The sequence below is a fragment of the Rhea pennata genome, chromosome 3 (assembly GCF_028389875.1).
Source record: "Rhea pennata isolate bPtePen1 chromosome 3, bPtePen1.pri, whole genome shotgun sequence".
Lineage (NCBI taxonomy): Eukaryota > Metazoa > Chordata > Aves > Rheiformes > Rheidae > Rhea > Rhea pennata.
The window spans coordinates 97701817-97713817 of NC_084665.1; the positions used below are offsets into that span (position 1 = coordinate 97701817).

The 12001-nt window shown below is 35.9% G+C and overlaps 1 protein-coding gene across 1 annotated transcript in view; it reads right to left on the bottom strand.

Annotated features, from left to right (window-relative positions):
- Nucleotides 1-673: 673 nt before the first annotated feature.
- The window catches only part of COL19A1 (collagen type XIX alpha 1 chain), a 186401-nt gene continuing 175073 nt past the window's right edge, over nt 674-12001 (bottom strand). Inside the window, exons 32-38 of the mRNA XM_062573096.1 lie at nt 9427-9480; nt 8403-8456; nt 6108-6152; nt 2912-2962; nt 2792-2836; nt 1853-1879; nt 674-700 (exon numbers count right to left, since the gene is read on the bottom strand). Coding sequence (XP_062429080.1) covers nt 674-700; nt 1853-1879; nt 2792-2836; nt 2912-2962; nt 6108-6152; nt 8403-8456; nt 9427-9480 — 303 coding nt within the window. The remainder of the gene's footprint in view (nt 701-1852; nt 1880-2791; nt 2837-2911; nt 2963-6107; nt 6153-8402; nt 8457-9426; nt 9481-12001) is intronic.

Genomic DNA, 12001 nt, shown 5'->3' on the forward strand with positions numbered 1-12001 from the left:
AGAAGAGTCCACTCCACGGTTCTTGTTGGCCACGGTCAGCTCTATGCCACCTTCACTCAGTAGAGTAACAGGTTGTGAGCATACGCTGTCAGATGGAGAATTAACATTGTACCAGTTTGTTTAACTTTCCAGATGCATCATTGCTTCAGAGCAGAACTCTGTTCCTTAAGCAAAGTTTATTCTGCAAGGGACTGCAAGGATCTGTAATTGGAGAGATGATGTGCCACCTTCTTGGTGGCTGAATGAACTCCCAAAGTGACTTAGGAAGCTCTGCAGGTGTTTCTCTAAAGTAGTCATTTGTTTCCCTCAGTAGTAGAAATAGCTGTTCTTCACTTTGTCTGATGAAAGGGTCATGATTTTGTTTCAAATAAGATTTTCATATTTTTTTTTAGGATTTCTTGATCTTCATCAAGTAAACAATTCATCAGAGGATAATGGGGAACATAATATAGTCTGAGTGGGCATAATTTTCTTCCCAAGATATCTCAATTTCTACTGCTATTATCAGCAAACTATGTTTTCAGCTCTTCCAGCTGACATTTGGGACCCAGTCTGATTCAATCATACTGTCTGCAGCATAAAACAAGTCTGCTGGACACAATTCTAACACACTGACTATGAAGGAGTAGTACTTGTTTTACTGCCTTTCAGTGTTATAATCCTGTAATTTTCATTATGCAGGTAAGTGATATTTCTTGGGCTTAAAAAAGGAGAAAAACATGAATATAGTGAAAGATTTAACTGCCGTGAGAGTATATATCCAATTTTTAAAACAATACCCATTTAAAATGATATTTTATGCTATCATACTTTTTTGCTATACCAAGAATACACAGTTTTTACCAATATCTTCTGTGTAATTTTATGGATGTAAATCAAGAAGCAGTACATGTGAATCACAATTTTGCCACCTTCAAGGCTAGAAATTGCAGTGGTACATCATAACCTAACAACCAGTATAGTCTCTCTATCAGGAATGCAGGAAACATCATTTGTCTAAGACTCTGGGTAAAATGTGTTCACAGTCAGGATTTGGATTTATATTCTGCTGGTGACTAGCTCTATGCTAGACTATGCAGCTACCCGCGATTCTTCCACTAGTTGTCCTTGCCTTCCTCATAATTTTGACAGAAAGGTCATGTGCAAAGAACACAATGTAATGCTCAAGGGAGAAAATACCAAGAAGTTAAACAGATCTGTCTTACTCTGTTTTTGTTCTCTTCGGTATCAGTGAGACACTATTGAGCAACCTCTCTACTCAGCTGAAAGCAGTTTGCCACTCACTCAGCAGTCTTTGAATGTCACACTGCATAGCTGAAAGGTATAGCAGCTCCCACCATCACTGTCATCTTGCTCCCTGGGAGCAATGTGATCATACTCCAATCACCTGTCATACCATTTCCAATGAAATCATGTGAAAACAACTTCTGGTTGCTACTTGCTAGTATGACATAGCACATTGTCTCTTTAGCAATTTCAAATTTAATTTTGAGTGAAGTCCAGAAGGTCTTAAAGCATTCTGCATCTCTATTACCTATAGGGCTGTACCAAGTAAAGTTTTATCTCCTGCAGTAAAAATTATTTATTCTTAAATATCTCAAGGGACAGCTCAGCAGAGAAAAATCCACAAGCAGTTAATACTGTGTTCAATCATTCACTATATTATCACCCCAGAACTATTTACTAGAAGTTGAAAATTTCTCAAGCCTGTCAGTAAAAAAGGCTTTTTCAGATGTACTGATTCTGCAGAAGCAAGATACCTGCTAAAAACAGTAATAATCTTCCACTCTTGTCGCTAGGATCATATACTGAACAATTTGGGAAATCTCTGGAATAACCAAAAAATACATACCACTGCACCAGGATCTCCTTTTGGACCCTGCGAAGAACATGAGAAGCAGAAATGAATTAAAAAAAGGAACAGCATTACACAATTAACATGGTATTTTCTGTATTAGTGCGTTATATATACACATTGGTAATGCAGTGCATTCAGAATCAGCATTACCGGCCCTCCCAGTTAGTTAATTCTGTGTACAATTTTATTAGTATGTGGTTTTGATGTTCCAAAATACAGAGAAAGACAGTTCTGTGGTCTAGTCTGAGTCTGCAACTAAAAGCTGGACATGAAGTAAGGACAAAGTCCTCACCGATAGCTACAACAGTTGCCAAACTGATGATACAGTAGAACTACGACTCTGACAGGAAGGAGGACCTAAAGAAGTGCACAGCATCTCCGGGTCCACAGAAACAAAGCACAGAGTGTGCAGCTGCGGGCCGGTGTAGCACAGTCTGTTGCCTGGAAAGACACCAGCTCTGTATTACAGTCTTTGTTTCACACATCATTCTGCACTGTAGCTACCTGCAGTGCATCAGTGACAGAACGGAGATCAGAATTCATGGGTTTCTCCTTCCAGCACCAAACATAATCCATTGAAAAACTATACCATCAGTAACTATATAGGACATACTATACATTTTAAGATACTCTCATTAAAAAGTCCAATAACAAATCACGCCCAATTTTGCAGACTTACTAGTCAGCATAGCTTTGGGATGAAATACTTAAAATAAGTCATTCTCTCAGAACAGGCTAAAATGCCTGATAAGCAGAGAAAAACACGTCGTTTAGTATTTACCATGTAACAATCATATCTTGATTTACAACTTTGCTATCTTTCAAATATAAAATCAAACACAATGACACTCATGAAAACTGCATGCAATTAATCAACCCCTCTGTTAATATTTTAATTAACTACTACAAATTGCATTTCTATGAAATACTTACTGGAGGTCCTGGTGGACCCGGATAACTAGCAACACTCACGCCACCCTGCAACAGCAAGTTTAGAAGTTGAGTTGAGCCGAAATTAAATGCTTATTGAAACAAAAAGAAGACATGAGATACCTGTAGTTTGTATAAGCTGCTCATTCCATTTCTTTCATTTTGAGGCACACCCTTTAAAACACAAAAACCAAGTAAGTATCACAACTATGAGCTAGGGAGGTCGAACTCTTGCCTTATGTAAATCTCAGCAAAGCGAGTAAGACATTTCTGTAAGAATATAAGATATATATCAATACAGCGTGGGACTTTTTTTAACATATAAAACCAGTAACTTGAAAATCTTTAACAAACAATACTTACAAATTCTTATATAAATATATACGAGTGACTGGCCAAATGATACAAGTGAGGAAGGTACTGTGCATTTTATTTTCACATATGCTAAATATGGATTTATGCTAAATGGAAAACTCAAAAGCATCTAAACTTAAGCTTTAAGTGCTTTTAGAAAACTGAGGCTTGAACTGTAACCCTGAATAAATGCTCCAGTTTGACAGATGATGCAGTAAGAAATTCAGAATAAAATTGACTTGTTCATAAAAACATTGATTCATTCATAAAATTCAGTGGCTGAATTGCCATCTTATGTCAGGCCTGATGACTTCCAAAATACAAAAAGCTCAAATACTAAGTGCATTCAGTTTATCTTGTTCTGAAAGATACTTAGATTTTTTTGGACTCTAATCAGTTAATATTCTAAATGGAATTAGTAAATACGGGCATTAGTCATTCTTCTTGTATAAACATTTATAAAACTTACATGTCACAATGACTAACATCAAAACCTAAGCTACAGGCACATTTTTCAACTCAAAAGATTGCAATGTGCTTCCAGCAACAAATGAACTTGACTGAGGTTCTGAAAACTTTTAATATTTCAACTCTCATCACATATAATAAAATAATGCAAATTATTAAAGTAAGTTTTATTTTATTTTGCTCTTATTTATTTCATGGATAAATCCTGAGGGACATAGAAACAGTCACAGCTCTGGTAGTGGAGTTGGTTAGAGACAGAAAAAGGAAACATATCTAATGGTTGATCTTATTCACATATTCACCAGCTCTTTAAAAGACATCTAACAGATTTCTGAGACAAGGCTTTCCCCACTGTACTTTACTATCACTATAACGTCTTTATCCACATGCCATTTAATTCTATTGTTTATTCTACTTTTCACTGATTTGCTAGAAGTCAGACCCACAGGTCTGTATTTTCCTGGATTCCCAGTCGAGCCCTTCTTAAGAACTGGCATCATATTTGCTACTTCTCATTCCTCTGGTATGATCACCAATTTAAATTCACACTTGAGTTACTTTAAACTCTTTGATGCATGTCATCTCATCTTAGCTATTCATTATAAATCTTTTATCAACCTGAAGGTCCTTTCTGCTGACATGTCTGTTTGTGAGAACTCTTCTTATTAATTCTTTGTATAGGAATCTTCTTTATAGTGAACACAAATGCACATAATTTATTTAGCTTTTTAGGTATGATTTCATCTTTTTGGATTGCTCTATTATACATTGACATCTATTGATCCTGGAGACTGGCAAGCATCTCACCTCTGCTGTGTATGAAAATTTTTCTCTTACTAGCTTTTATGCCTTTAGCAAGCTGTTCCTCAAATATTTTTCGGCCTGACTTACAACGATTTTACATTGAATTCCTGTAGATTACTCTTCTATGTTTTTGTTACCTGGACATGAATTCCAGCTTTTGACGTGTATCTTTTCATTTCTAACAACACTGTTTACCCTGCTTTTTAATCAATGCAAAATGTTTTGGTTCTTTAAAGTCTTTTTCAATACGTAGCACATATTTTCTTTCAGCATCTAATATTATGTCTTTAAATAATGTTTGAAGTAATTTTGACCTTTCTTCTAGATTTCTTTTAATTTTACCTCAGTATGCTTCCTCATTTCTCAGTAACTCTTCTTTTTATGATAATTGCTATCAGTTGATTTTTTTTTTGCCTTTTTCTTTTCTAAAATGCCAAACTGCAGTGCATATACTATTATAGAGTACCTCTTCCCTAGTAACATTTTAGAAGAGATCCTATGCACTACTCTGGCTAAATTTTGAGTTGCTTCTCTTATGACTGATAGCTCACTGGGACTGTGTGTGTGTGTGTTGTCACAGTCATTATACCTAAAATGTAACCTCTGAATCAAATTCCTTCATGACATTTTACATGACAGCATATGAAATCTTCAGTTTTATGCTGTTTCTGCCTTCCCACACTCTCTAATGTCCCTTAACAGGTCCCAGTCTCTGCTAACATCCTAGTTAGATGACAGCGTAACTCCTCTTCCTCTTTCTTGGGCACAGAAATTCAATTTATAGAGATTCTTTGTTAGCTTTTAAATTTAACTTGACCTTAGATTTTCTTTAGCAGACAGCATCAGTTGTTCTGTCATTACTATGTAATTTTTACCCTGGTATTATAGTGCCCCTCTCCCTGCTGTTCTTAAATTATGTTTCTGACATTCTTATTACATCCCCATCCAAAATCAGCTGTTCCTGTAGCCAGTTTCCTGGGAGGAGATACGGACTGAATTTAGACTGAATTTACAGAGCTGTTAGGCAAGGACTGAAAAACACAGTCCTCTAGGCTACGTCAGGAAGTGGGTTCGATTTGGGGTAGAAAAGAAAAACTGTCCTAGAGAAAGGCTAGAAGCAGGCTACAGTTTTGGTTGTAGTAGGAAGAGATCAGAGAGCTTAACCATAGTCAGACTTTAGACTCACAGCTCTCCTTGGAATAAGACTGTGGTCAGAGGAGCTCTCTTGCTTATGGTTAGAGATGGCACTTCAAAGGTTGTGATTAGGGTTAGGGATCATAAGACTCTTCAGTTTGGAGTTAATTTTGTGTTAGGTAGGAGTCCAGTTAATTTGGAGTCCACTGAGCTCCTCCGGCTTTCCCTAGGTTACGTGCCTACAGAGATCCCTGATCCCATTCAAGGGTCTAATTAACAGTGGTATCCATGGTTATTAAACTAAGTAAAGTAGTAAAGTAAACTTCAACCAAGTTTCGGGGATGGCTTTAGTGACTTGGACTTCCTCAGAGATGAATGACAAGAAAAAAAAAAGGAATACAGAAACCTTCTGCAGAGAGACATTGTTGCTTTCCACACTATTAATATGTATTACACAGATATTCAATTTTTGATACAGACTCCAAATCAGGCAATTTTAACATTTGCATTTTACTCATAGAAATATATATCATACAAAACACAAAGCATAATGTCTTACCGGAGGCCCAGGTGGTCCAGGCTTCCCAGGAGAACCTTCATTACCCTAGTACAGCAAGAGATTCATCCAACTCACTTACAGAAACTGATATTCGGGTCTCATAGCCAAACTATGATGACCATTAACAACTAATGATCAAGAAATACAGTCAATATGAGCAGATAAGATCAAGAATGAATTATCGTGCCCAGCTTCTGCTTAATCTTAAGGCAAATTGTTCATCATTATTCTAGACTAGCTTTTATTTTGCTAGTTTCGTGATGCCTTACATATAGTAACTTCCTTATGACAAACTAGTACTGGTCAGCTGGGATGCTTTTAGTTCTAGAATACAGCAGAGGCAGAGAAAGAAAGAAAGAGTTGTTGATATCAACTTATATGCAACTGGCAAATGAAAATAAACGTTCATTTTCATGTTTTGTATACTGTTTTGCTAAACCCAATCGTTGGTTTGTTTATTCACAGGTAAATAACAAAGAATCAGTTTCAGAAGTTCAGTTTATCCAGAAACAATTTTCCCTGCAATGCATTGAGTGAAATAAAGGATCTTTTTTATTAAGATGTATAATGAATATATATTTTTTTTAACTGCAAAATACTCATCTATGGGTAATTGTAGCTGTACTCTGTTCTGCTGACATGGACTAAATTGGTTATACTAAAAAATATATTTCTGAGTTTTTGCTTCAGCAAAATAGTGGATTCTCTGAATGGTAAAGAGTTGAAAAGGTTTAAATGTTAAGTTTTCCTTAGAAGCAAGACATTATCAAAATGTCATCACTATGATTCAGCTAAAAATACTGTAACATTTTGGAGCAAGTATGTCATAATATTTCACTCAGCCATTAGATCTTATTATTTACATGTTAGTGAAACACTTAAGCTGTGTATTTAAAATTATTAATACGGTAAAAGTCAAGTCAAGGTCCAACAGCAACCATTAACTTACAAGAAATATACAATCTTCACATTCATAGCATGTTTTTTATAATTGTATTAGAATATGTATTTCAGAGATTAATTCTACCTTTTCTGACCATGTCACTGAAAATATATTTCCAAACAGGCCTGCTAAGTGCTAAGATCTGTCAACCTGGATTTGGAGCACTTCATGAGGGGACAAAATACTATGCTTTAGAAAGCATATTATATGATCATTTCTCAAATGAGGTCCCCACATAAAAGAAAGCAGAGGGAAGTGTTCTGGCTGTATTTTAGTCAACTTTATCACTCTGTGGTCAGACTTCTGCCCTTTTTGAACTACAGGGCAGTAATTGTGGAGAGCTGGCTTTCTCATTCCCCCACGTGATGCAGAGAGGTTGCCTCCCCCTGATCTTTAGGAGGTATAATGCAACCAAAAGTGCAGGGACAAAGTGCACGTGTGGAGTGGTTGGTTTAACACTGTATCCTCAGACTCTTCCATCAGTAACTGTAAACACGGCACTAACAAAGACTTGAGTTTGGCATGTAGTTACTTGAAATGAATATTACAGATTTTTGCTTTGGAAGAAGACAGTTTTCAATAGATTTTTATACTGAAATAATTCCACAGCTTTACAAAATGAAGAGTTTCCTTTTTTTAATCATACCAGTTATGCTAGTAGCACCACAGATTCTGACATGGCAACAATATGTCTGGAAAACTCCAGGCTAAAGCTGAAAGAAGCTTCAGAAATGTGTATTCATGAACAAAATGGAGAATTTGTCCTAGAAAGTACTTTGCAGCAGTTTATATCTGCTGTACTTCACTGATCTGAGGTGCTCAGAAATAAATTTGACATGTTAGCTATAATGGGTACTATCAAGTGCTTGATAAAAGAACACATAAAATAGTGATAAAAAACAGTGATAAAACAGCAAATTAAATATAAAGGAAGCTTCTATATTTTTGCATTAAATAACTTTCAATACTTGTGAAGTACTTTTATGATATGAAATTACTTCTGTCTAAAATATTGGAAGAGGAATGAGAACAAGCAGTTAGTGATTATATAGTGTTTCACAAAGCATTTTCACTTTTATAATTTTATATAGTATGTCATACTTAGAGAACATTCTCTGCACCTCACATACACCACTATGGTTACACTTCAAAACAAAAGCTCATCAGCATGGCATTCTTTGCAGAAAATACTTGCATTAAGACATAAATGAGTCAACTAAAATTCATTTGCTAATGTATTGTATGTCAAGTTCTTGTATGCATTGCATGTTTAAAAAGTCTCCAGAACATAGGAAAGTAACAGGATTACAAAATCTGTACAGATCTTTACCAAGACTGAAAAGAAAGAATACCTTTTCGCCTTTTGTCCCTGCTGGACCAGGATGTCCAGGTCTTCCTGTGACTCCCTGCACAACAAAGTATTGGTCTTTGTTAGTTAAGAAATGATGAAACACAGTATTTTGCATTGCAGTTTAGTTTTGAAAACTTGAACTTTTTGAAGGTCATTTAAACTTAATTAGATTTCTCCTCCAGGTTTAAATATTTTTCTCCTGACTGATACAACAGCTGCATCCTACTGATAAGACCTATGAAGGGTAAAACTCATATTTGTGGTTGCATTTTCACCTTGGCAGACTAAATGGATTGACCTTAACTAGCAGCTCTTGATACTGCTAAGAATTATGCTTTACTGCTAAAATAGCAATTTACATGTTTAACATTAAGCCCCCTAGATGTGTTACAATTTTTGAAAGATGCCTAGCATTAGTAGCGTAGGCAACCTAGGGATGAATAATGATCATACTAACTAACGTGATCTGCATCTTATATATACAACATTAAATTTAAAAACATTCCCAAAGGAAATTTTCTTAGAAAGACTAGATTTTTTGATTACCTTAACCATATTTTTCAATGGCTTTTAATATTAAGCCAGTTTACTCTTATACTTCATAATTACTTGATATCAGCATTTAGTGTTTTTAGAATGCCCAGTTAGAACCGTTATTAGATTTTTATCACCAATATTATTATTAACTTGGGTGTAAATACATAATTATCTGCAAGTTAGCACATCACAAGCAATTTTACCTTACAAAATCTCAAGTAATATCAAAACACTGAATGCGTGCAAGTTTCATAAACTTTAAGAGTCCAGACTATGACAGTGCTTTCAGTAATCTCAACTCACAACATACTTTGTTTTATTAGAGCCACTGTGAGTCAAATTTTGTTACTCTCCCAGAAGCCAAAAGAAGGCAAGGTCTGGCTCTTTTAAGACTAGAGGCAAGAAACTAAGAATATGAAGTTTTATTGTGATAGTTATAGCAGCCTCTACAGGGATAGGTTAGATCACAGATGACACCAAACACTTACAGAAGGTCCAGTGGGTCCTGGCACACCAGGCAATCCAGGAACACCTTGAAGGCCCTGAAAATTAAAAGAGCAGATTTAGATTTCTTCTCTCACATATATTCATTATCTTAAAATTACTTACATTCAGCACGTCAGTTTTTAGCAACAAAAATATGCATGCAGCTGAGAGATTATCATTGAACATGGTAACAGGTCTTGTTTAACTGAAAAACAAAATCTTGAGTCCTTCAATCTAATCCTCCTCTAATCTTTTCCACTGATAGATTATGTCTTTTATATCTTTTTGTCTTTAGCTGTGCAGATAATAGCAGGATATCTCTTTCCTCAGAAACTAAATTTTCTTTTTTCTGTCACTAGAAAGTGTTTTGCTAGTGAGAAAAAGCATCTTCTCAGATTTCTGAATGTTACCTGATGCTATCTACATGAGGTAATGCTTTCTGTCGGATTTAGATTTTGGCTTTTTGATAACAAAACATTCCATTTCTTATGGTATATAATAATTCATGGTCCTACTCTTATTCTATTCCAGTGACTGTAAGCCAATGGCTTCTGGTATCCATTTACTAGATGTACAGGTATGTAACTTATTATAGAGAATTAAGGTCGGCTTTGAGGAGAGTCTGCATGTCTCTGAATTCTTTCTTCAGCCTCATTATACTGACTTACTCTGATGGAATTTTAGACACGTAAAGGGTAAATGTGTATGTCTAAGCCAATTGCTCTAAATTCCCTTTATACTCCGTGAAGGGAAGGAGATCCTTCCCAGTATTGATTCGCATTAGCTGCACTGGGCACCTGTAATCACCTCAGGCAAGACATATTTCTTATGTTAAATATAGGATTTAAAATGACATTGCTAAGCAGGCAGTAGAGAAAACCAAAGAGGTCAGGAGCCCTGAAAGAAGGGCTCTGAGGGAAAGTCTGAAGGAAAAACTTCAGACAGAAACAAAGCAGAAATGAATGGAGAGATTCGTTATTCTTATTCCGTATTCTTGTTCCTACACACAGAGGACATCAGTCCACTTCGGCAGCTTTTCTGCGTGGCATTCCTACAGATAACGTGTTCTTGGCTTTTCAAAGAATGGAAAACATTCTTTGAAATGTGTTTGCTCTTGCAATACAATTACCCACAATATGAATATGAAAGCCAAAGAACATTAGCTATAATTCTTATAATGATTATAAGAACCACCCCGTGCCCCATAAAGGCATCCTTTACTAAGGAAATGTATTCTGAGATTTTTATCGTGGGTCATTTTAAAATTTAAGACGCCTTAAATAATGAGATTGCCTTTACAGAATTAAATTAGGGTAACTGACCTTTCTCTCTGGAGGAGAGAGGAAAGGCAAACAAACAATCCTGTGTTAAAGAAGCAAGTACGGCACTTTTCTTTTACTGTAGACAGTATTAGCTTACCCCAATATTAAATGGGGAAAAGATTGCACTTGGATCTTTTATCATGATGAATATCTTGATATCTTCATCATATCTTTCACCTGATGAATATAGTTTATATGCCTGTGATTTATATGTCTGTGTATTATGTCAGAGAGAGAAGCTTCAAACAAAGATTAAAGGTCTGTTCAAAAGCACACTGAAGTGTGTGAGAGCATTTCAAAGAACTACAGATAAGGCTTTGAACGGCTCATCCCATTTGGATGCCAACCCAATCATACACCTCAAAGGAAATGCAGATCCATTAACTGAATAACAACTCTCTCTTGCCTGTTTATATGCCCTTATATACGTCTGAAAACAAGTTAACTTGTCCCCTGGCAATGTGGTAATCAAATGCGGTCGCTAAAATGAAGCCTTCTTGAGGTGCCTGGCTGGCCAGGAGGCAGCGAAGCAGCAGGGGAAGAGCAAACCCCTCCACTGAGGGAGCACAGCACCCTGCTGCATCAACAGCATTTTTTTTAGTACGAGTTTACTCTGGAGTCCCTTAAAAAAAAAAAATTGCCAATTATAACCTCTCCTTTTTTTTTTTTTTAATTACCTTCTTAATTGCCTCCGATATCTCTTTTGATTCTGGACAGTTAAATAGTGTCAGGACCGTTTAAACTTGCTCGATAATGCCTCCCGCTGCTGGGGCTGAATTGTAGGGATACTCTACAGGGCCCCCCAAAGGAAGGACGTGCTACTTCCTCATTACAGCTTATTTATTTTTTAAATAAAATCATATTCGGGCTTCACTAATGGTTGGAACATTATTTTAAGAGGTGTTCTAAATCCAAACCCAGGAGGTATTTCACCTTTAAAAGTAAAGATCTAGCAGGCTCTGTAAATTGTTTAAATGCAAGAGAAAAAAAAGTTGGAGAGTTGTATTTTATTTCTAGTCTGGCAACCTGCTAAATTCTAGAGCAAAGCAGCAATACAGGTATCTATATATGCTGTTACTGCTTCTTTTTTATTTTCATACAACTGTTTATTCTTTTAAGCCAGGGATCCTGAAGAATACAGACTTTCTGAAAATTATTCTCATTTTGCTACTGTTTGAAAACTCTCTCTTACTACATTATAACCTCAGCTCTAAGGAAATATAAAACCCACAGAAAGAATTAAATCTTTCCCCAA